General features: G+C 42.9%; 2 protein-coding genes across 2 annotated transcripts in view; one reads left to right on the forward strand and one right to left on the reverse strand.

The window, feature by feature from the left end:
• Positions 1-25,127, reverse strand: part of TTC23 (tetratricopeptide repeat domain 23) — a gene marked incomplete at its 5' end in the record, with an annotated part of 46,262 nt that overhangs the window by 18,301 nt on the left and 2,834 nt on the right. The window contains 7 exon segments of the mRNA XM_084641265.1: positions 12,379-12,504; positions 14,142-14,155; positions 14,159-14,301; positions 16,504-16,627; positions 18,269-18,331; positions 18,335-18,474; positions 25,022-25,121. Of these exon segments, the coding sequence (XP_084497391.1) occupies positions 12,379-12,504; positions 14,142-14,155; positions 14,159-14,301; positions 16,504-16,627; positions 18,269-18,331; positions 18,335-18,474; positions 25,022-25,121 (710 nt within the window).
• Positions 24,821-25,127, forward strand: part of LRRC28 (leucine rich repeat containing 28) — a 98,745-nt gene continuing 98,438 nt past the window's right edge. The window contains exon 1 of the mRNA XM_084641069.1: positions 24,821-24,966. The gene's annotated coding sequence lies outside the window, so the exon portion shown is untranslated. The remainder of the gene's footprint in view (positions 24,967-25,127) is intronic.

A 25,127-nucleotide genomic window follows, 5' to 3' on the forward strand; every position in this document is an offset into this window, starting at 1 on the left:
ATTCGCAGCAGTTGTGTGCGTGTCCTATCAGGTATAATTCCCAACAGTGCCAAAAACCCACAGTAGGGAAGAGTAATCTTGACACCAGAAAACAAGTGACTGTATATTTTCTCGTTGGTTGCAAGTGACAAATGTTTTCTGTATTCAAGTACCTAAAGTCTTAGGATACAATTCCATTGCCAGGAAGACCAGTTCCATATGTGGAGTGAGTGATGAACAGGCACTAGCTATCCACAACAGAGAGGAGAATTTTTGCCCCTAAATTTTAATCTTAAACTTCCTCTTCAATAAAATGCTAAGGAATGTGTTGCCTAAAAATTAACAAATGTTTAATCTTGAAAAATGGAGGTCTCTGATTTGCACCTTAGCTTCCCTTTCTTCAACCTGCATTGTACACTGCAGTACAAAAGGAGAGAGTCTTACACAAATCATACTCTTAACATGTTTAGCAAACTGAAAGACAACACAATTTAAATGAATACCAGTTAATAACTTAGGGCTAGAATGTGGCTTTACCGGCTCATGCCGTATTAAGAGGGTGTATAGCGGGAAAAATACCAGCAGCAGTGGCTGAAGCACATGGCAGCACAGTACTTCCAGGGGCAATAGAGAAATGCAAAGAGCCATTGGCCATTATCTTTGAAAACTCATGGCGATCGGGGAAGTCCCAGACGACTGGAAAAAGGCTAATGTAGTGCCCATCTTTAAAAAAGGGAAGAAGGAGGATCCTGGGAACTACAGGCCAGTCAGCCTCACCTCAGTCCCTGGAAAAATCATGGAGCAGGTCCTCAAGGAATCAATTCTGAAGCACTTAGAGGAGAGGAAAGTGATCAGGAACAGTCAGCATGGATTCACCAAGGGCAAGTCATGCCTGACTAATCTAATTGCCTTCTATGACAAGATAACTGGCTCTGTGGATGAGGGGAAAGCGGTGGACATGTTGTTCCTTGACTTTAGCAAAGCTTTTGACACGGTCTCCCACAATATTCTTGCCAGCAAGTTAAAGAAGTATGGGCTGGATGAATGGACTATAAGGTGGATAGAAAGTTGGCTAGATTGTCGGGCTCAACGGGTAGTGATCAATGGCTCCTTGTCTAGTTGGCAGCCGGTATCAAGTGGAATGCCCCAAGGGTTGGTCCTCAGGCCGGTTTTGTTCAATATCTTCATAAATGATCTGGAGGATGGTGTGGATTACACCCTCAGCAAGTTTGCAGATGACACTAAACTGGGAGGAGAGGTACATACGCTGGAGGGTAGGGATAGGATACAGAGGGACCTAGACAAATCAGAGGACTGGGCCAAAAGAAATCTGATGAGGTTCAACAAGGACAAGTGCAGAGTCCTGCACTTAGGACGGAAGAATCCCATGCACCGCTACAGACTAGGGACCGAATAGCTAGGCAGCAGTTCTGCAGAAAAAGGACCTAGGGGTTACAGTGGACGAGAAGCTGGATATGAGTCAACAGTGTGCCCTTGTTGCCAAGAAGGCCAATGGCATTTTGGGATGTATATGTAGGGGCATTGCCAGCAGATCGGGGGACGTGATCGTTCCCCTCTATTTGACATTGGTGAGGCCTCATCTGGAGTACTGTGTCCAGTTTTGGGCCCCACACTACAAGAAGGATGTGGAAAAATTGGAAAGAGTCCAGCGGAGGGCAACAAAAATGATTAGGGGACTGGAACACATGAGTTATGAGGAGTGGCTGAGGGAACTGGGATTGTTTAGTCTGTGGAAGAGAAGAATGAGGGGGGATTTGATAGCTGCTTTCAACTACCTGAAAGGGGGTTCCAGAGAGGATGGTTCTAGACTATTCTCAGTGGTGGAAGAGGACAGGACAAGGCGTAATGGTCTCAAGTTGCAGCGGGGGAGGTTTAGCTTGGATATTCGGAAAAACTTTTTCACTAGGAGGGTGGTGAAGCACTGGAATGCGTTACCTAGGGAGGTGGTGGAATCTCCTTCCTGAGATATTTTTAAGGTCAGGCTTGACCAAGCCCTGGCTGGGACGATTTAGCTGGGGATCGGTCCTGCTTTGAGCAGGGGGTGGGACTAGGCGACCTCCTGAGGTCCCTTCCAGCCCTGATGTTCGATGATTCTACGATCCCCTTTGAATGGTTGCAGTGCGTGCTCCTCTCCAGTGTCGCTCTAGAAGGCCAACCCGTGCTGACGGGCCACAGACATGTCTATGCTTATCTTGTGCTATCCAGCCTTGCTAGTGGGAGTACACACCTGCACAGCTGGATGAGTCAGGCACAGAAAGCCCATCTCCTCCTTGCACAAATGTGCAAGAAAAGTCAAGAACCTCTGTCTGAGGTCTGAATTAACTCTTTGTGAAAAGAAAATGTTTCTTACTATTCTAACTTATTTAAATCTTCTGGAAAATGCTTACCTAGTATAATATATTCACTAAATATAAAGTTTTCCCTAAAAAATGACTTCTCCACAAAGATCTATAGCTATAGATTTGAAACAAACAGAATTCATGGCAGATGGCTAATTAGCTGATTGAGCAAAGTGTCAAGCAAGTGAAAAAGAACTGTAAAATAATTCATAAATCTAGAGTGAGCCAGTGGATATCTAACTCCCTTTGATTTTTTTCCCTAGATTATTTTAGCCTCCAGAATTTGCCAACTTTCAGGCTGCTTAAGCAAAGGAAAGAAGTATGCATGTTCAACTCTTCTTGTTTCCATAAAGCAACTGGGTCCTGCCAGGAGAGTAAAATACTGAATGAATAGCCCCTTTGTTTGCTGGGTAGATTGCTAAAGTCATAGAAGAACAGAAAAAGCTAAATGCCATGATGACATCATCTTGGTAGTTCAATGTCCTACCTGAAAACTATGAAGGAGAGGGGAGACTTGTATATGCTGAACAAATGAATATGGGTCTTAAACATAGATCAGAAGGAACCATAGCTGTGCCAACATTTTATTATTATTTGTATAACAGTGAAGAATTCCACTGCAGGGGGGGTTCCACTGCACATGTATGTAACAAAAAGAGGGACTTTTAAAGACAGTGTTCTCTGTTTCTCTTGTGTTTGTGGCTCCAAATAATAAGGTTACCCAAAACTTGAAATGCTAGAAAGCAAATCCAAGTCCTTCTTCAATGACCACAGAGGGCTTCCTGCATGCAGATCTGGAGCCAGATGAACTGATCATGTGTGGATCTTTTGTTGCTCTTGGAGGTAGAGGTAAAGGAGTGTGTGCATTTGTGTGTGTGTGTCTTTTAAGACCACAGTCACTGGGTTGAAACAGCCCCTGCAGAGCAGTTCTGCAGTGTGAGATAGGGGAAGGATTCCTTCCCACCCTTCATCTACCTACCCAACCCAGATTCTCAGACTGGGTGCTAAACTGAGGAACTGGCTTTAAATTATGATTCCTCTCAACACTTACTCATGTGAGTACTCCTTATCTACTGAGTGGTCCAATTGATTTCAGTATGCACTAATCAGGGATTACTTGCATAATTAAGGGTTTGCAGGATCTGGGCCTTACATTATAAATGTCATTATCACTGCACTAGCTAGTAACCTTCTAGAGTTGATGGCCAAATAGGACACTTTTGGTAATGTTAACAAATGTACAGGGTAAAGAAATACATTTCAGGCATCAAATATTAAATGTGTGATCATACATAAAAAATGTAACACTTATTTAGGTCCAAATTTTGATCCCACTGAAGTCAATGGGAATGTTGCCATTGACTTAAATGGGACAAGGATGTATCTCTGAATGAATTAAAAATGTATATTCCTATTATGACAAAATAAATAGGAAAGAAAAACATATTTTGAATTAGATTCTTTTCTTGTGTTATCCAGAGAGATCCTCAGAAATTCATTGAGGAATCACTAGTTTATTTAATCTGCCAAATCAAGTCCATGGAAATTGCAGCAGATGTAAAATCCTAGTCTATGAAGAATGCATTTCAAGCTACACAAAAGAACTGCAATTTTGTGATACTTAAAGGGATATATTCTCCAGCAGCAAGCACAAACAATTTTACCACAGAACAAAATATTAAAGCTGGAAATGTTTTTTGTGTGATTGTTTGATGGACCTCTATTTTCTTTAAAAATCAAAAGATAACATCAGTGATCCAAAGTAAGGATTACAATAAAGTTACAGCTGTAATGCCTTTATATCCTGTGTTGATAAGGTTGTCTCTAACGTGTAACTCTAGTTTATGTATTATTGATATAATGGAATGATGTTTGACATAAAAATTGGAGCATAGGAATCCAAGAAAATAATTTGAGACCATCCAACTATTTTTCCATCAAGTAATTTAACAGATTTAATCTGAATTTGTTAACAAATAGAAGTCTTAGTCATTGTTTTTGGGACAAGATCTTCTAATCCAAATTCTAGCCCACAGATGAAGCTTTGCAGCTGCTGTTAACCCCTAAAAGTAGGATTGTCAAGAAGGGGAATCGGGGTGTGCTATGGTTTCCCTATGCCTAAGCTGCCATTTGTAACTAGTGAAAATTAGACTTGGTGCAAGGGACTGAAGGAAAGATGACTTTAAGCCCCTTTCTTTTCCTCTGATCCTGGGGCTGAGTACGGGTCTAATTGGCCCCTGCTATAATGTACAGCAACCTAAGACTCACTCTAAATTATGGTGGCTAGAATGGACCCTAGAGATAGCTTGGCTGCCCAAAGGTTTGCCAGAGTTCATCACACTCTGGCTGAGTCTCCTTCTGTCTCCAATCATGTCCCCAGTGCACCCAGGAATGCCCCCCAACTCCAGGGGGAAGGGAGTGGGTAGTGTAGACCTGGCTATTCCAGTGCTACGTCACCCAGGATTTCCCTACAACCAGGGAATTCCCAGTTGCCCTACTAGGCATAGACTTTGCACTGTCATGGTGACAAAACCTGGAAGGAGTCAGGAACTTAAAAGAATGAGATATTCTGAGCAGACATTTGTGCAAGATATCAGCCTCTTGAGCACCTCCTTAGAAACTGCTCGACCCAATTTCATTATCGCTTCTTCTTTTATCAGTTTTTGCTCCAACTTTGGCTGCTTAACTTTCTACAAACTCACTGCTCAGGAATTCACTTAAAACACTTAATGAGAAGATGGTGCAACAGGACCAAATACAAATGTCCATTCATACAAATACAAATCTCCATTCATTTTTTGCTCTTTAACCCCTTTACTGCTGCTTGAAAATCTGTGTTTTAACAGCAACAGAAGCTTCCTACAGAGAGTCCATTTAAAAAGATGGAATGTCTAGTAGTGTTTTAGGCTGTACCTGGTGTGTTATTCAATGATGAAGCAGATAGGTAAAGCAGTCACTTGGAACAAATGCTGGAATGCAATTATAACCACCAGATGACTTCACCATAAAGGGCTAAATCCTGCAAGCCCGTTACACACAGATCTCTCATTGGGCTCTGGGAAAGAAGTCCACTATAGCCTAAATTCACTATAAGCAGGTTCTACTATATGCCTACATAACTCAAAGAGCTGTGTACACGCCACACTTATTTCCTTCACTATTTATATGCACAAGGTTTGAAAAACAGCTCACCACCTGTCTGACTTCTGTCATAACGTAATCAGGCCCTGACATTAACACTGTCCTGATACAAACGGCAGAATAAAAAAAAGTTCAGTCTTATACAACCAAGATCTTAGGCAATTGAGTTGGAATAATTTTCACTGAAAATACACACTTGTAACTAAGTAGATGAAAATATGCAGATTCAGATATGTGTTGTTTAAAATAACAAACAAAAAAACCCATTTACATGCACACTTCACTCTCCAGAGTATTATAGTCAAATCTGGGATGAACTATGGCAGCCAGATGGAAGGCTGAACGTTCTAGACAAGGGTCTGGGCAAACTTACAAAAAGTGCATGGGATCTTTAATGTCCATATAGAGAAGACAGGGCTTCAGTTTTAATGTCTCATACAAAATATACACAAAAGTGCATGGGATCAATTTACCTCCTTCAGAAGAAAACTGAAGGGCTAAGATGCAAGAAAAAGAAAAGTCAAGAGAAAGTGTCAGGCAGTGACTGTGATTTCCAAATAATGCAGAAATGGAACAGAGATGCATAGCAGTGAATAAAAACTAAATAAGTTAGATGACCTGAAACAGAAGCAGCCTGACGTGAATGTGAGTGAAATTTTTAGATCTCTGCTGTCATATAAATAAGAAGTTTTGCTTTGACTGGATCCAATACACAATCAAAAGTGCTTAGATAGTCCTCTAAAACTACTAGCTGGACAAGTATTGACCCTCTTCTGTAGATAAAACTCAAAGCAACTGCCCTGAAGAGAAAAGGGTGGCAGATCTTGGCCCAGGCAGAATGAAGAATAGAACTAGAGACAACCATTGTACAACCTCAATAACAGCAGAGGGCAGCAGTAAAAATATTACTGAGGTCATGTAAAAATAGACCAAAGAATGTGTCATGCCACTTGCAGCCTGAAACTACATGTGGTATCAATCTGATGCTTAACTTGTACTATTTCTTGGGTTAAAATCGAGGGGAAAAGCTGTAGATAAAATTCTGAGCTGAGCACAAATGGTCTTAATTCAGGGAAACCTGTCATGTTTAAGGAGTTTCATAACCTAAAATCTAAAAAGAAAGCAAAAAAAGAAAAGTTTTAAAATAAATGCATATGACAGGTAGCAATGTGGACTCAATAAGGAATGATGCTGGTTTATGTGAAATGAGTTTGGTAGCTTTAACTGAGTTCCTAGCCAACCAGTGTCCACATAGTAAAAATCCCAGTCTCAGTTGTTTACATTCTTCACCCTCTCTAAAGAGAGGCTAACAACTGGATAAGCCACAGAGACTGATTCTCTCACCCTTAAGAGATAGTCCCTTTTTGAGATATTCTAGCTGGAGCAGTGGGGAAGGGGTCGGTGGAGAGGAAGCTTGTTCTGCCTTTCCTGTACTTGCTCTGTGTATTAACAGTGGAATTAGGTCTTTAGGGATGTCAATCAGGCATCAGTCCTAGCACACTTAATATTAGTAATATCACTGGGAACTGCAGTGAGCAAAGAGTGCAGTTCAGGTTAAAAATCCACTATTCGTATGTCATCTGCTAAGATTGTTCCCTTCGGACTACTAGTAGCTTCCACCACTTCCCCAGAGAGTCTATTCCATGGCCTACTTGATCTCACTTTCAGGAATTTTCCCTCAAATCCTCAGCTCAGCACAAATCTGAGGTGGACACTTTGTTTTAAAAGCTACTCTTCTGAGCACATGTTTTACCAAAACAAAAGGGCAAAATATGTCATTTTAATTCAAACTAGAGCATTTCAGATCTCTCATTAGAACATGGAATTGAGACAAATCAAAGTGAAAGGGAGTCAATTAAAGTTTAATAAATTTGAAGTAATTAAATAAAAGAACAATTTAAGCATAAAGGCAGATGTCACATAATCATTAACCACTGGAATATGGACACTAGGCATGCAAGGGCTCCATCTGCCTTCCAATTCTGGGTACTGTTTGGGAGGCAACAGCTGATTTAGCAAAGGCTTAGGATTCAATGTAAACAGCATTAAAACCATTAGCTGTAACTTTGTCATGCTCAGCTAAGCAGGTTCTGCTGCACCAACATGATATGCTAATGAAATAAGCTGGACATTGGGAAACAACACATAAGATGACCTATGCTCTTCAGTTACATGGATCCTTTTCTGCACCAGCAAAAACACAGATTCTTTTGGGAAGTAACTCCTCTTGTAGTCCATAAGGCCAGTTTGCTAGCTTGCTATATTGCAGGGATCGGCAACCTTTGGAACGCGGCCCGCCAGGGTAAGCCCCCCGGCGGGCTGGGCCGGTTTGTTTACCTGCCGCGTCTGCAGATTCGGCCGATCGCAGCTCCCACTGGCCATGCTTCACCGCTCCAGGCCAATGGGGGTTGCAGGAAGTGGCGGCCAGTGGGAGCTGCGATCGGCCAAACCTGCGGACGCGGCAGGTAAACAAACCGGCCCGGCCAGCCAGCTGATGGGCCTCGTGCCAAAGGTTGCTGATCACTGTTCCCTCTAAGCTGTGCATGTGTGTGCGTGCACACAGATCCTAAACACCACACACACGGTGAAACACTGTGCACACAAAAATTTGCACAGAAGAAATTTTTTGCGCACATGGCCTGTCAAAAATTAGAGGGAACATTGTTGCCGATTCCTGCTATATTGCATAATGTGTTTTCTTCATTGGTTTGATTGATTATATTGTTATTGTCTTGGGTTTTGTTGATGCTGAATTCCAGTATATGTTACTCATAATAGTTGGCTGTAACACAAGGAACCTACAGGCCTGTATCCTGTATGATTAGCTAGAGCAAGTTAGCATAAGTGTTTGTAACCTTTGCCATACATAAATGGCCTACCGGTTAGCCCTTTTGACTTCGGGGAACCAAACAAAGAACTGAATGTGTTTACCTTAAGTCCGGAACAGACCGGTAACAGCAGGGTACACTGCAGAACATGGAAGTCATGACGTAGGCAAAAGGTAACGGTTTTGGGGATGAGATAATCAACATTAATACGTATGTATATATGTCATAATATGCACCGCTACAGACTAGGGACCGAATGGCTAGGCAGCAGTTCTGCGGAAAAGGACCTAGGGGTGACAGTGGACGAGAAGCTGGATATGAGTCAGCAGTGTGCCCTTGTTGCCAAGAAGGCCAATGGCATTTTGGGATGTATAAGTAGGGGCATAGCGAGCAGATCGAGGGACGTGATCGTTCCCCTCTATTCGACATTGGTGAGGCCTCATCTGGAGTACTGTGTCCAGTTTTGGGCCCCACACTTCAAGAAGGATGTGGATAAATTGGAGAGAGTGCAGCGAAGGGCAACAAAAATGATTAGGGGTCTAGAACACATGACTTATGAGGAGAGGCTGAGGGAGCTGGGATTGTTTAGCCTGCAGAAGAGAAGAATGAGGGGGGATTTGATAGCTGCTTTCAACTACCTGAAAGGGGGTTCCAAAGAGGATGGCTCTAGACTGTTCTCAATGGGAGCAGATGACAGAACGAGGAGTAATGGTCTCAAGTTGCAGTGGGGGAGGTTTAGATTGGATATTAGGAAAAACTTTTTCACTAAGAGGGTGGTGAAACACTGGAATGCGTTACCTAGGGAGGTGGTAGAATCTCCTTCCTTAGAGGTTTTTAAGGTCAGGCTTGACAAAGCCCTGGCTGGGATGATTTAACTGGGAATTGGTCCTGCTTCGAGCAGGGGGTTGGACTAGATGACCTTCAGGGGTCCCTTCCAACCCTGATATTCTATGATTCAATGTTAGCCTATAGAGTAAGTGTACCCGAAGATTTATCTGGGTGAGGAAATAAGATTTGGGCATAGTAGGTTGTGCCTGATTAAAACAGTCCCAGAACCCTATAAGAGGGTAAACAACCATGCAGGGGGATCGCTTTTTCCTATCTTCTATCAAGCTATCAGCTCAGCTTCGCAATACAATTTAGCTACTCAACACTTGAACCTGATCCCTAGCAATTTGGGGAGCCTGGACCATCAAATTCATCGGGCAGGCCAGAGATGGGGCTGGTCCTCTGTCTCCAACTACCAGGTTTTCAGGGAAAGGTGAGAGTAAGCTAGTTTAAGTAGTCCTTTAGAACAAAGATGTTACCACTAGGGGCCAAAGAATTGTATTACTTCTTTGTGGCTCTGTGTTTTATATCTTTTCTTATTCTTTCATTCATTTCATAAAGGTCTTAATGTTTTGGTATTGTCCTCAGTGTAAGTGTCCTTGCCACACAACCCGAGGGTCTGCTCATGACGTTGAACTCTCTGAGTTTTCTAACCCTGTAGCCTGAACTGGGACAAGAACCTAAATATTTTCTGGTCAGATCATTGGCGAGCTGTAATAAACTAGCCCATAAATTCAGGTCAACACTCTTTACCTTGGTGTAAGTGAAGAATCAACCTACATATTTTTAATATAAAGGAAACTATAAAAAAGCAAAAGCTACCAGCTGCCCAAAATATAGTTTTGCTCATACCAGCTGAGGATTTTGCCTGTAACATATCTGAAATGAGTTCATGAGAGCTGACAGTTTCTCGGACAATATTAAAGGTGCAACAGCAAACTATCCCAAAGTGATGGAAAGATAGGAAGAATAGTAAGAGGTCAATACAGCTTGATACAGCTCTTTAATGACCTGAAAAATCAAAAAGAAATCCTACAAGAAGTGGAAATGTGGACCAATTGCTAAGGAGTACAAAAGAATAGCACAAGCACAAAGGGACAAAATCAGAAAGGCTAAGGCACAAAACAAGTTACACCTAGCAAGGGACAAAAAAGACGATAAAAGGTTTTATAAATACATTAGGAGCAAGAGAAAGATGAAGGAAAGCATAGGTCCTCTACTTTGTGGGGAAGGAAGGCTAATAATGGACGACATCAAGAAGGGTGAGGTGTTTAATACCAATTTTGCTTCAGTCTTCATGAAAAAGAAATTATGACCAGATTAATATTAATAACAAGGAGGAAGGAACGCAAGTCAAAATAGGGAAAAGAATAAGTTAAAGAATATTTAGATATAGATGTAGTCAAGTTGGCAGAACCCAATAAAATTCACCCTAGGGTTCTTAAGAAACTAGCAGAAGCAATCTTGGAACCATTAGCAATTATCTTTGAGAACTCATGGAGATCGGATGAGGTCCCAAAGGACTGGAGAAGGGCAAACATAGTACTTATTTTTAAAAAGGGGAGCAAAGAGGACCTGGGGAATTATACAGCAGTCAGCCTAATTTTGATACCTGGGAAGACACTGGAACAAAGTGTAATTAGTTAATGTGTTTCAACAGGAGTAGTATCCACAATATTGGAGGGAAAAGGCTTATCCATCAAAGTTAGTGACTGTGGAGCCTCAAAAGATTCAAATTGTGCAGTTCCTCTCTAAACCCAAAAGTTCAGATGAACTATCTGAATCCCCTGAATCTGCAAAACTGAGAACTACAAATCTTGTAACAATCACAACAAAACCTTAAAACCATTATTACTACTTCATGTTTATATCTGACCCTAGCTAAGCAAGACAGCATACAATGACTACAGAAGGCTTTACTATTAGATTACAGAAGCCACTACCTGCAACTTTCCAAGCTTGTGCTACTAGCCTGGAAACACAGTACCATACATCATCACTGAGGCATTTGACTGTGGCCATATTTAGCTCTGGCATAAGAACGTGCAATTCTAGTCAATGGAATTATGCCAATTTACTCCAGGGACAGAATTTAGCTCCAAGTCAAATAATAGACTAGTTGGTGGAGCTCTACTCTCCAGGCCAGTGGTGACTGGAGAACACATAGGTCTTCTCCTGCAAAGTTACTGTACTTCAGTGCAAGTGTAATTGGTATGTGTAGCCACAAAAAGGTTACGCACTAGGAGGCGTAATGCTCTGCTCCAAGCAAATGTAAGTTTCCAGCCCCCGATGAAGAGCACAAGGTAAAAAGGAGGCAGGGCGTAGGCAGCGAGATGGTGATTTCTTAGCAATAAATTCCCCTCGTAGCCGGCCTCTTGCTATTAGGAGTAATTTAGCAGCTACAAAGCAGCACTTTCCTTAATACAGGATCAGGTTCCCAGCACTCCCTGTCCTGCTCATCACTTTTAACCTTGTGATTATAAAAGCAACATGTCACTTCTGTGGTATGCAGGCTCAAGCCTTGAAAGATCAGCTGTCAAGCACAGATACATGAGCATTGCACAGAGTTTCTGGTGACATAAACAGAAGAGACCATGATAGTATCAGGCAAGAAAAAATTCCTAATCTCATCTTTCAGCAGTGTTGCTACTGTAACCAAAACAACAGATGGAATAGGATTCAGGGCAAAAGATCATGGAGGCTGCAAGGCCTTCCAGCCAATGAATTCACACTGCTGAGTCACTGCTTTGGCAGGGCTTCAAGGGAAGAAGTAACTTCATCATAAACCTATGACTGACTGCTTAGGGAAGACCATGCTTAAAGCCCATCCAGACTGAATGGGGCACTATAACATCATTTAAAAAGGAGTAGGTGGTGGTGGGCCAGTGATATAGCGGTAGGATGTGGGAGAATTTCAAATCCGAGGTTGGTCCTGTTTTGGCAAGAAATGGATGGAACAGTTCACGTAATTCCATAGCGACCCCTGTGGTAATTAAGAAGCAGTATGGACGGTCTCTGAGGGGGAGTCCTATACGTTCATCTTTGCCTTAAAAGTGAAGAGTAAACTGTAAAACTAGTAGTAGGACCTCCCCCTTAGTGAATGTATGAAATGGCAGATTTATAAAACCACTTTCAAACCCTCTATTGGATACATATGTTATTTATATTTTATTTATTATCTAAATTTGATAGTGTTACACTGGATTTTAAAAAAAATATTTCATAATAGAATCCAAACTTACTGTGCAAACGACAACTCAGCTGCTGCTTTGATTTCCATCCATTTGTCCTGTGGCATGTGATCACTTTGCAGTAGTTCCTCTGAAAGTTCCTGAGCTTTTACTAAATTTCTCTCTGAATCTTTCAATCTGAGTAGTGCTAAGGGTAACTGCACTCACTTCATGTAGGTCATTAAAAGAATTGGCATACTTTGGAAAATCAGAAAAAACGTATAGGGTTTTTTGTGATTTAATTTGTGTAATGTGAGATGCTGCAAATTAAGAATTTCAAGTGTACTGCACATGTTTGTTTTTGAAAAATACAATGCATTTGAACATCTCTTTTAAAATATCCAGATATCCACATGAACTCAAAACAACTTAAAAGTTGACTCAAAATGTAAGCCTGTCTAAAACTAATTTCTTTTGAGTTACTATATCCTCCTGAAAGGGAGAAAACTGTCAGTCTGGCTGCAACAGTGTTAAAATAGTGAGATGTTGTCCCTTACCTAGCGTGCAGAAGTTGGAGAAGGATTCATGACTTCTGATTCCGACTATGTTTTGCCATGCAACTTTGTGTGACCTTTGAAAATAAACTGAACCAATCTGTGTCTGTTTACCCTTCTGTCAGATTGGTTGCTCAACCTAACAGATGTTATGAGGTTTAATTAATGTCTAAAAAACTTTGTTTTATAATTAATTAATAGAAATCTCCGTTCTGGGTGACCAATCTCAGTTCTGTGTTGAGTTTTTGTCACTGTGGATGCAACCGTATTCATGACCATGAGTGGGTACAAATGTTCTATCATATCTCTGCTTTCCCTAGCTACTTTGTTCTTACAAAAAGAGAAAGGAAATAGACAAGAATTTGTTCTCTGAAAAGACCAGAGAGTAAGAATCTTGTCCCCTTCCATACTTTATTGCTCACAACAGTGAGAAGAGGCATGGTATGACAAAATGTGTGTGAGAACAACAAATCCAGCACCTTTGGTATGCTGTCAGTGGATCTCTTAATTATGAAGCTTCCAGACAGTGTCAGAGTGCCACAATCTTAAAATTTTTTTACTCTCATGGAGGGGGCAGAAATACTTATTTCTTCCACCCACATTTTGCTTTAGGCCTTATGAATGGCCTAACCACCTCCAATCTCCTGGCTAAAGACTGATTTTGTTTTGAGCTCTCACTGTACATTTCAATCTGTGGGATCTGCTGTCTACTATGTACACTGGATCCTCGCTAGAACGCGGGATTTGGGATCCATGCGCGGTACCGTGTTAAAATGAATTCCAATTAAAGTAATTAAATTTGGGATTCATGGCCGCGACCGCATTACATGTGGATTCACGCTATATAGACGCGTGTTCTAGCAAGGGTCCAGCGTACCTATCCAGTTTGTATTTTGGACCTAGGTTTTCGTTTCTCGGATCCTTGTAACGATAGGACTTAAGTGACAATAACAGAAGTGATGTAACTGCTGTTATTTAAACAATGATGGAAAAGATGCAGGCCACTCCCTAGAGATTAAGGTCCATCCTGGCAAGAGATGTTATTAAGAGTTATTAACCACTCTAAGGAATACTGTTATTGGCATTACAACATGAATATGGGGGGCCATATGCTTTTTTTAAGGGTAATGAGGTTCCTATTGGATGTTTCAATAGACAATTCTAGAAATTAACACTGTACATTTGTCAGGTGTTCATATCATTTCAATAGATCCAATCTATTGATCTGAAATAAACTTCTCGAACCAATTGCAAGTAACAAATAAAACTGAGACAGGATATTCGTGAAGAGCAGTTCATGATCTTCCTAATGTCTGACAAATGGCAACTGAGCATTTAAGAATGTCCATTCTTTGTTCAGAATCAGAAGCAGGGATAGGTGAGCTGGCAAGAAGAATTTCTTTGGCTTTTTCTGCATGTTGCTTTGCTTGTAGTGAAAACCCTGTGAACATAAATAAGAAAAAAAAGTCTTCTGTGGGTGATTCAGCTTTTAGATTCTCATGAGGAAAATGTAACTACTTCCACATGTATGCTGAAGATTACGATGTTTCCTTCTCCTGTCGGAAGGCTTTGGCTTAATTTAATCTAGAAAGTACATTCAGGTTTTCCAGCAAGAGGCAGAGATAAGCCAAGAGATCTGGGCAACAACAATAGAATCACATTCAGTCTACCTGAAAAATCAAGATTCATGCCTGTAAAAACCAAAATATATTCAATTTTTTATCCTCACAAATCCATTACTGAAGTCCTCTGATGCAAACCATAATTTCTTTTTAAAGATAAAGGAAACAGACTGCATGATGCAATTGGAGAACTCAAGCTAATTTCAGTTAACGCAAACAACTGGTCAAAAGAGTTGCCAATGTTTCTTATTTAGTAAACAGTCTATTGCAAATGTAACTAAAAACGAAATCCTAAAATGCTTTAATTGGTTTAATTTTAATAATAATATAATAAAGCAGCGTTATACGGTATCATTTGGATGCCTTAAAGTGCTCTACAGAACTACAGACGATGTAGCTGACCCTGCAAGGTACAGGGATCCATCCCAGTTTCCTCTGAAAGATGAGGGAGTATAACACCTTGCAGAATTGCATCCAGAGTATTTAGAGGGATCATTTTACCCTTCACTGAAATGCATCCACACATGTTCTGTAAGCAGAGAAATAAAGAACATTGTAGCCACTTGAAACCGACTGGGTGAATTTTGTCCAAGTTGGAACTTAACCAGGACACGGAGGATAACACCCCGGTTCTTAAGAGAAGTGCTATGAGGATTTATTAATTTACTGAATTTTTTCAAACCAAAAGGAGAAATAATTCAGAGGAACAAGTGCAAAAACCATGGCAAGATACAATAAATAATCTCAAAAAGAGGAGACAACAGAAATACTAATCAGAACCTGGTCATGGGATTTCAGTGAGTACTTGGGACTTCAGTTTACATCTAATCTAAAAGCTGGCACTGCCAGCAGCACAACACCTATTAATACCGTCCTTTGGCACTGGTTTCATATGGATTTGGAGGTAAGAGAGAGTGACATTTAATGAATCACCAACACCACTTCTTGCAGCTCCTTAAAGATCTCTCATTCAAGTAGTGATCTGGCCAAACGCTCATCAACATTACTGCGTATTGTGATATACATAATTATAAAGATTCTTATGCATGCTTAGACATTGTAAGTCTTGTTCACTAATTAACCTGACATGTCCGATTTGTTATCTTATTCAGCTGATCTTTAGAGTAACACAATGTAAAAGCACAGACATGGCAAGGATTACTGTTTGTTAAGGAATACAGACAACAATGATAACCCCACAATTCCCATGATCCCATGCCTCTCCCCAGGCTTCTATATTTAACTGAAAAGCAAGATTAATTCTGAAGATTCCTAGGTATTCAAGCATGGATGGAACCTAAAAAGTTTTCTCATGTTTGTGAAGAACACACTGCAGGAGACAGATCACCACACACGTATTTGTAAAGTTACTTAGAAATTCGTAAGGGATAAAGTAAATAGTTATCTTGGACTTAGCTGTAAACTTAACGTGTATGAACCATACATATTCAAAAACATATTCAAAAAGGAAATGCCACAGTCAGGATTACTTTAACAATCACAGTTTTCACAGATGTCCTAGATTTGGTCTCAAATATTCCCTATTATAACTCCTTAAATAAGCCTATTTTCTTCTTAGGATCCTCACATTTTGGTAGGATGAGAAGTTGTTATTGTTGAGTATTCTTTCCAAATGATTTTACCTTAGTGTGATAAATTCTGAAGCTTCATACCCCTTCTCTTTTCAACACAGTATTTCTGCTATGAAAATTCTTTGGCACACATGCTTTGGAAAATTCTTTAGTTATCAGAAGATTCCAGAGGGAAGAGAAGATATACTAACAGCTTTAGCCAGAAAATCAGTGTGTTCTTTAGCTTGTCCTTTTATTTCTTTTTAAATTAAAATGGCTTTTCTTCTGTTCCATTGACTTGATAAACATAAACCGTCCTTTTGAAAAAAAGGTCTGTAAAAGCTCAGGGCAAAATCTTGCAATCCTTGCTGAAGCCATTGGGAGCTTTGACTATGAAAGGACTGGAGGATTTGGTCCTAACATTGTGACCTCTGAATTTTGTAAACTCACCTTTAAGCTGGAGGTATCCCTGAGCCAAATTAACAGGGGCTTCTGCCATTTTCCAGTGATGGCCTCCATAGCAAATTCTTGCCAGAGCTATACACCTCATGAGATCCGAGAGGGTTTGGTTATACTAACAGAAAAAGAACGCTCTGTTGTTTAAGAAGCCTAAATTACAGGGAACCTGAATTGCACAGATACTGACTTCCTTCAGGTCCCATTGAATTCAAATGGAGCTGCTGGTGTGCAGCACTTCTCAATATGAAGCCCAGACTGACAATGGTCAAACCCAACCCGTATTGTGACTATTTCAGTATTTGGGTGCTGAATTCTCTGTTTGTCTGAAAGTGGAGTATAGCATTCCATTCACATTCTACATTAATCAAAAGACTCAGTTATTCTGAATTCTAATTAGACTGGCCATATGTGGCTAATGTGAGGTCAAATAATAGCAAATGTTTGAAAGGTGAACACAGTGGAAGATACAAAGGAAGAGGATTATCAGTTGTATGCTAATTGATAATATCATGTTTTATTAGTAACATAGGTAAGGAATTGTAAAGAAGTTTTTTTAAATGATTTTTTTAACCTCATAGAGTTCCTTTAACAAATTGTACAACTGTAACCTTTAGACTGGTAAATGGTAAAAGTAACTGGAACCCACCCAACAATGAGTTTTAACAAAACAGAAACATTTCAGTTAAGATGGTACTGTTGCAATCTCCTCTCACTTGTACCAGAATTCACCAGTGTAACTCTGTGTCAGTTAAATTACTCTTGATTTACACGAGTGCAAATAAGAGAATAATCGAGGTAACAGTTTATTTTGATTAACAAGGCTTTTATCATCATGTCATTCAGCATCTTTAAACTTGGCACCTTGGTTCTGATTCTCTACCTGAATATTACCAAACGATCCTCAAAAAAGTCACGCCTAGAACACCTTTAAGCTAACACTTGTGAAAGTAGAATGAATTATATTGAAATTATAATTCATTAAAGAAATGCTACTTGAAGGGTTTGTTGAAATATAGTTGTCAGGAAGAGAAACATTAAGGAGTATGAGACAATGAGTCAAACTAATTAACTTAGAGCTCCTACTGAGCTAGGAGATTGGTAAACGTTAGTATGCAAATAAGATATGTATGTATATTTGTCAGTTTCTGCTTCCTTTTGTCTCTTATGTTAAATTGGCTTTGGCTTAATTGTATAAATAAGTTAGCATGAGCCTCAGAGAGGGTCTCACATATCTGGGTGCATTGGCAAAGCGCTTTGCTAATAAACAGGGTGGTCTGACAAATTATGTAGGAGTCCTGATTCTGACTTTGACACACTGTATCCCAAGTCATTTAATTATTTTGGGCTTAGTCATTCTACCCATAAAGTCAATGGCAAAACCCTAGAGAGCGTTAGGCAGTTCTAATGACCAGGGGTAGGATATTTAAAAATGCTCAGCATTGGGTTAACTCGTCTCTCATTCAAGCAGACAGGAGTTTTACCATTGACTTTAATGGAAGCAGAGTTAGATCATTGCTGGGTGCTTCTCAAAATCCCACCCTTGATCCCAACTACTGTGCTATACTTCCATGAGCACCTAATACCCCACCTTTCCCACTCACCATTACTTCTTGACCTGAAAATTACCATTACCACTGAAATCCGGACACTACACTGCTCAAGTCAAATGTACAGTGTTTGCCTTTGCTGCTGTGAAATGCATGGTATGTGAAAGCAAGTGATTTGATACAAAGTATGTCAAATACAGCTCTCTTACTTCATGACAGCTGCTATGCATCTTTGCCTTTTGTTCACACTGCAGAAGCTTCTGCTCCGGAGGCTACAGTAGTTTCTCTTCTGAAGATCTGTTTTGGAGCTTTCTTCTGATTCTAGCATTAAGGGCAGCAGCAGAGCCATCAGTGTGGCTAGAGATTCGGGCTTCTGGAGCTTCCTGCATTCTCCTGTCTACATCCTCTTTTGATCCTGTAATTTAACCAAATTCACATTTGCTAAAAGCAGAGCAATTTATCGAAGATTTTTCAGTACCTTATAGCAGTGATTCTCAACCAGGGGTCCGGGGCCCCCTGGGGGGCCGTGAGCAGGTTTCCGAATCTGCCAAGCAGGGGCGACATTAGACTTTCTGGGGCCCACGACAGAAAGCCGAAGCCCTGCCGCATGGGGCTGTAGCTCGGGGCCCCGAGCCCTGCCACCCAGGGCTGAAGTTGAAGCCTGAGTAACTTAGCTTCACAGGGCCCTCTGTGACATGGGGCCCCGGGCAGCTGCCCTGCTTGCTACCCACTAATGCTGGTCCTGGGTTTTATATGCAGAAAACCAGTTGCTGTGGCATAAGTGGGCCGTGGAGTTTTTATAGTATATTGGAGGGGCCTCAGAAAGAAAAAGGTTAAGAAACCCTGCCTTATAGCTTTCTGGGCTCACACATCCTACGGCTCCCAGGTAGGCCTTGGTTATGTAGAGTATGTTATTATAAATTATTAGTCAAATAATAAAATACAATATTTTTGCACAACTTTATACAGAATAAGTACCAGTACAGTACAATCTTCAGGCTTGGCTTGAGTTATCAATAAGGCCTACAAAACATGCCTCATTTTAGGTAAACAGGCTCTGTAGTATAAATAATTACCATATCTAATAAAAAATAATAGTAATAACAAGCTCTGATATAGCACTTTTCATCAGTACAGTTGCTCTCAACGCACTTTGCTATCTTTAAATATCTACTTTTAATATCAGTTGTTTATGAAGACACAGTGAAAATTATTTTGTCACAGCAAAATTTTTTTCCTGTAGAATATGATGTAAATTCATTATTATCTTTTACATACAGGGTATCAGTTACTGACATAAATATTCATTAAAAATGATTCTGGGTGGGAATTTCAAAAGTAGTCAACGCTGGCCTAACTTTGCTCCCTTAAAGCAATGGTAATGTTATCAGTGGGAGCAGGGTCCGACCAATCCTGAATGTTTTGGAAAATCCCACCAACTATCTATTTCTCTTGATGCTAGAGAATTTAGTAATGTCATGGCATAAGAGCAAGTAGCAGAGATGCAACTACTGGAAACTAGGTAAAGACATGCAATTTTTCTGTTGCTTTTCTTATAATATAAAGACTTCTCTAAAGAAAATGTGGACATTTCTAATACTTACTGACTGTATGCTTTTATTAACTCTACAGCATGTTTATGTTTTCGGAGTTCCCAGCAACCTCTGCAATCCCAATAATATTCCACTTATGCATCTTTTCCCAGTCCTGAAACGTTACTTTCAGAAAAAACATTTGCCAAAACCAGCATTCCAGTTTTTATCTATTTTGATGAAGTTTATGAAGCATATACTCAGTGACATAAAATTACTTGGCATATTATTCTGTGTGGAATGTACGTGTCCACTAGCTACCTGCCTGTAGGTTAATCATTTTGTTAAAAATGAAAACCTATATAAGAAATGAAATATCATTTAAAAAAGGCAACTATAAAACTCAATCCTGCAAGGTGCTGAGCACTGCCAGAGAGATGCTAATTGCCATCAACTTCTCTTTAAATCCCATTGGAATTTGAGAGCATTCAGCACTTCTCAAGACTGGGTGTTATTGAATAAAAATATCTATGTATATAGCTTTCAAAAGCAAGTCTTATTTAATAAAACATTAATTTTCACTTGTAATATACTCTGCTAGCGTAGCATCCTTTCTTGATAACATCACTACAGGCTTCCTTAGACTAAGCCTGTTACATCACACTATTATTCCAATCTGAAACGGATAATATTTGCTTTATTTTACCCTGGTTTTCCCTACTCTCAAAATTTATGCATTCCCCTCCTGGCATGCTGTGACCAGTGCCATAAAAAAGCTGCATGTGAAAAGAGAAAACACAACAAAGAAAGAGAGAAAGGGAAGAAGACTGAAATGTCCCAGTGCGATTATACTTTCCATCCTTTTTTAAAATAAATGTGGATCACATGAGCAGGATATTCTGTAAAAGACATTTCCATTTTTAATGTTGGAAAATTAACTATTCTCTCAAAGTGGCACGACTGTGCATGCTTTCAGTACCCACCAAATAATCTGTATTCCTAATTTCCTGTAGCAATCATTTTTTAAATACTGGAAACTGATTTGTTAGAAGGATTAAAGGCAGATTTTTGAGACCGAAGAAACACACAGCCAATGGGACATCTATTCAGCAGGGGGAAGGATGGAACAGTGTAGGGACAATCCCAAATTTAAAATAAGGCCCTGATGCTGTGTAACTACCTTGATTAGTTGGGAAAAGAGCGAATGTCTATTATACATTTTCCCTCCTGAGCATGAGGGAAAAGGAAGATAGGAAGAAGATGAAAAGGAGAAGGAAAAATTGAGGGGATGTTCCCCAAGAATAACTTTACTGAGGATTCACAAAATTGTTCAACTAGCCCTTAAGAGAATATCTGTTTTGCTGTACCTCCCAACTTCCTGGATTAGTCATAAACACAACCCATTTTGCTAAGGATGATTGAGATATTCCTTCAATTAATGTACTTAATTCATCATTACCCTTTTTAAAATTCACACTGACTTTCTGTTCACATTCATTAGGTAACTACTCTCCAGTGAAATGAATAAGAAAGCCAACAAATTCTCTAAAAGGAAGAATGCACTTGAGAGTGTAAATTAATTATCCACTTACATTCTTTTTTGAGTTGTCTTAGTTTCTCACTTCTGTTCTGTTCAAACACGTAATGCTGCTGTTGAGGTGCACTTTCAACATCAGTGTAAATCTTTAGCCTTGTGTACATTTATTTATACAGTATGTTAATCACAAAGAAGTCAAAATTCATTGCATCATGAAAAATCTCTTTCATGCTTCTCACAAAGTAGCCTGATATCCACAAAGTTCAGAATAGGATGGGTGATAGATAAAAAGACCAACCAATTAGAAACAGAGATTATGGTCTAGACTTGTCAGTCATGAGAGAATAACCAATCCATGGAAGTTTAAGGGAGTTTTGCTAACGGTATATCCCTTCCAAAGACTTCTCTTAAAGAAACAGGGCAGCTTTTAGAAGGCTCTTAACCCAGCAATGTTAAATATTCTGAATATGAGTAAAATGCTACTGTAAGAATTCTGAATACATCACATGTATCTACAAAAGTATCAGAAAAAATAAGGCCTTATTCTAAACGAGGAGTTAAGGCTGTGATGTCAGCACATCTTAACACAGGCTAAGAAACACACTTTAAGTCTAGTCTAGACAAGGCATACTACCTTTAACACAGGCTAAACTGGCTGAATTAAAGTCTAGGGGTCCCTCCAGACTTTAACTCCACAAGTTTAACATGATTTAAAACACACTGGTCAACACATTTGCTAACACATGGTAGCACCAAACCTTAATCCTAGCCCAGACAAGGCCTAATATAGTTTCACAAAGAGCCCAACGATGTAAGTTTCTCTAAAGTTCTTATCAGTGGGAAAAAATGTTGTTTTGACCCATGGAAATCAAGCAGACACAAAGTTTAATCAGGGAATGTAACAGTGAATGTTTTCAGGAACATACAGTATGTAGGGCAGTAAATTGCAATTAAAGGCTGATACCATTTTAGACAGTCTCCGATGAAGTGAGCTGTAGCTCACGAAAGCTCATGCTCAAATAAATTGGTTAGTCTCTAAGGTGCCACAAGTACTCCTCTTCTTTTTGCGAATACAGACTAACACGGCTGTTACTCTGAAACCTGTTATTTATACTGCAATTGCAGGTAAAATGTGCTAGGTGCTGTACAACCACATAGGAAGGCAGTCTCCGTCCAGAAAAGCTTAACTTCAGGATGAAAGCAACATATGAAGAAAGGGGGAAAAAGGATACAACATGCATGTATTGTTTTATTATTTTCATGGCTGACTCCAAAGTGCCCCTAGCCCTCCCAATTATTATTGCCTAGCTTCTTGACAGCATAGCAGCAGAAATGGGTCTGGAGAAGGGATACCAAGGAGAAGACCAAAGCCCTGTAGTACAACCCACGGCAGTCACTGAAGGGCTGTGGGAAAGAAAGCACACATGACTGTGAGAGGCAGATAAATAAATGGAGCATCAAGGCTGGTGTTAGTGTAGAAAGGTGGACACCGACAGCTCCACTAGTCACTGGTTAAAATTGCAGGGGGAAAACTGTGTGAGTGAGGGGGAGCTCAGCCCTGAGATGGGCCGGGGGGCAGGCCTTGGACCTTGTGACCAGGGCAAGGGTAGTCCAGCCTGGAGATGGAGATGGGGGGGGGAGGGGAGAATTGCAGGCCCTGTGACCGGGGCAGAGGTAGTCCAGCCTGGAGATTTGGGAGGGGGGAGGAAATCTCAGGCCTGTGACCGGGGCGGGGGGAGTCCAACCTGGAGATGGAGATGGCGGGGAGGGGGAATCTCAGGCCCTGTGATGGGGAGATGGTGGGGAGGGAATCTCAGGCCCTGTGACAGGTCAGGGGGAACCCAGCCTGCAGATGGGGGGAGGGGGAATCTCAGGTCCTGTGATGGGGAGATGGTGGGGAGGGAATCTCAGGCCCTGTGACGGGGTGGGAGGAGTCCAGCCTGGAGATGGGGGGAGGGGGAATCTCAGGCCCTGGGACGGGGGCGGGGGGAGTCCAGCCTGGAGATGGAGGGAGGGGGAATCTCAGGCCCTGTGATGGGGCGGGGGTCCAGCCTGGAAATGGAGATGGGGGGAGGGGGAATCTCAGGCCCTGTGATGGGGAGATGGCGGGGAGGGAATCTCAGGCCCTGTGATGGGGTGGGAGGAGTCCAGCCTGGAGATGGAGAGATGGGGAATCTCAGGCCCTGTGATGGGGCGGGGCAGGGCGGGGGGAGTCCAGTCTGGAGATGGAGATGGGGAGAGGGGGAATCTCAGGCCCTGTGACGGGGCAGGGGGAGTCCAGCCTGGAGATTGGGGGAGGGGGAATCTCAGGCCCTGTGACGGGGCGGGGGGAGTCCAGCCTGGAGATTGGGGGAGGGGGAATCTCAGGCCCTGTGATGGGGCGGGGGGGAGTCCAGCCTGGAGATGGGGGGGGGGGAATCTCAGGCCCTGTGACGGGGCGGGGGGAGTCCAGCCTGGAGATGGAGATGGGGGAGGGGGAATCTCAGGCGCTGAGACGGGGCAGGGGGAGTCCAGCCTGGAGATGGTGGGGGGAATCTCAGGCACTGTGACGGGGCGGGGGGAGTCCAGCCTGGAGATTGGGGGAGGGGGAATCTCAGGCCCTGTGATGGGGCGGGGGGAGTCCAGCCTGGAGATTGGGGGAGGGGGAATCTCAGGCCCTGTGACGGGGCGGGGGGAGTCCAGTCTGGAGATGGAGATGGCGGGGAGGGAATCTCAGGCCCTGTGACGGGGCGGGGGGAGTCCAGTCTGGAGATGGGGGGGGGAATCTCAGGCCCTGTGACGGGGCGGGGGGAGTCCAGCCTGGAGATGGAGATGGCGGGGAGGGAATCTCAGGCCCTGTGACGGGGCGGGGGGAGTCCAGTCTGGAGATGGGGGGGGGAATCTCAGGCCCTGTGACGGGGCGGGGGGAGTCCAGCCTGGAGATTGGGGGAGGGGGAATCTCAGGCCCTGTGACGGGGCGGGGGGGAGTCCAGCCTGGAGATGGAGATGGGGATGGGGGAGGGGGAATCTCAGGCGCTGAGACGGGGCAGGGGGAGTCCAGCCTGGAGATGGGGGGGGGATCTCAGGCCCTGTGACGGGGCGGGGGGAGTCCAGCCTGGAGATGGGGGGAGGGGGAATCTCAGGCCCTGTGATGGGGCGGGGGGAGTCCAGCCTGGAGATGGGGGGAGGGGGAATCTCAGGCCCTGTGACGGGGCGGGGGGAGTCCAGCCTGGAGATGGGGGGAGGGGGAATCTCAGGCCCTGTGACGGGGCGGGGAGTCCAGCCTGGAGATGGGGGGAGGGGGAATCTCAGGCCCTGTGATGGGGCGGGGGGAGTCCAGCCTGGAGATGGGGGGAGGGGGAATCTCAGGCCCTGTGACGGGGCGGGGGAGTCCAGCCTGGAGATGGGGGGAGGGGGAATCTCAGGCCCTGTGACGGGGCGGGGGAGTCCAGCCTGGAGATGGAGATGGGGGGAGGGGGAATCTCAGGCCCTGTGACGGGGCGGGGGAGTCCAGCCTGGAGATGGAGATGGGGGGAGGGGGAATCTCAGGCCCTGTGACGGGGCGGGGGGCAGGTCAGCCTCGGGCCCTAGGACCGGGAGAGGGGAGATCTTGACGGAGCTACGCTACCTTCAGGCCCCCAGCATAGGGCAAGATGCGCAAGCGGCGTCAACCCCGCCCGCCACGCCCCTTTGAGCCCGGAGGGGCGGGCCCTAGGGCCGGAGTGGGAGGAGTCAGGATTCGGAGGCGTCCAAGGTCTCGCGATACCCGCTCTGAATGAGCGCTCGCGGGGTTGCTGCCCTCCGGCCTCGGTGCTGAGAGCGGAGGTCGCAGGCCCGCCCCGCCCCTGAGGGAGCGCAGGTGAGTGACCCGCCGCCTCTCCGTGAGGCCTGAGCGCCCCCGTCCAGCGCCTCACCCGCTGCTGGTTGGGCTCCCCTGCCCGCCTTCCCCTGCGGCGGCTGCAGCGGCGCCCGACACGGCTTCGCCGGGCCCCTGCTCAGCCGCTCCCGTCCTGACTGAAG

Source organism: Lepidochelys olivacea (genome assembly GCF_965140295.1).
Source record: "Lepidochelys olivacea isolate rLepOli2 genome assembly, chromosome: 10".
Taxonomy (NCBI): domain Eukaryota; kingdom Metazoa; phylum Chordata; order Testudines; family Cheloniidae; genus Lepidochelys; species Lepidochelys olivacea.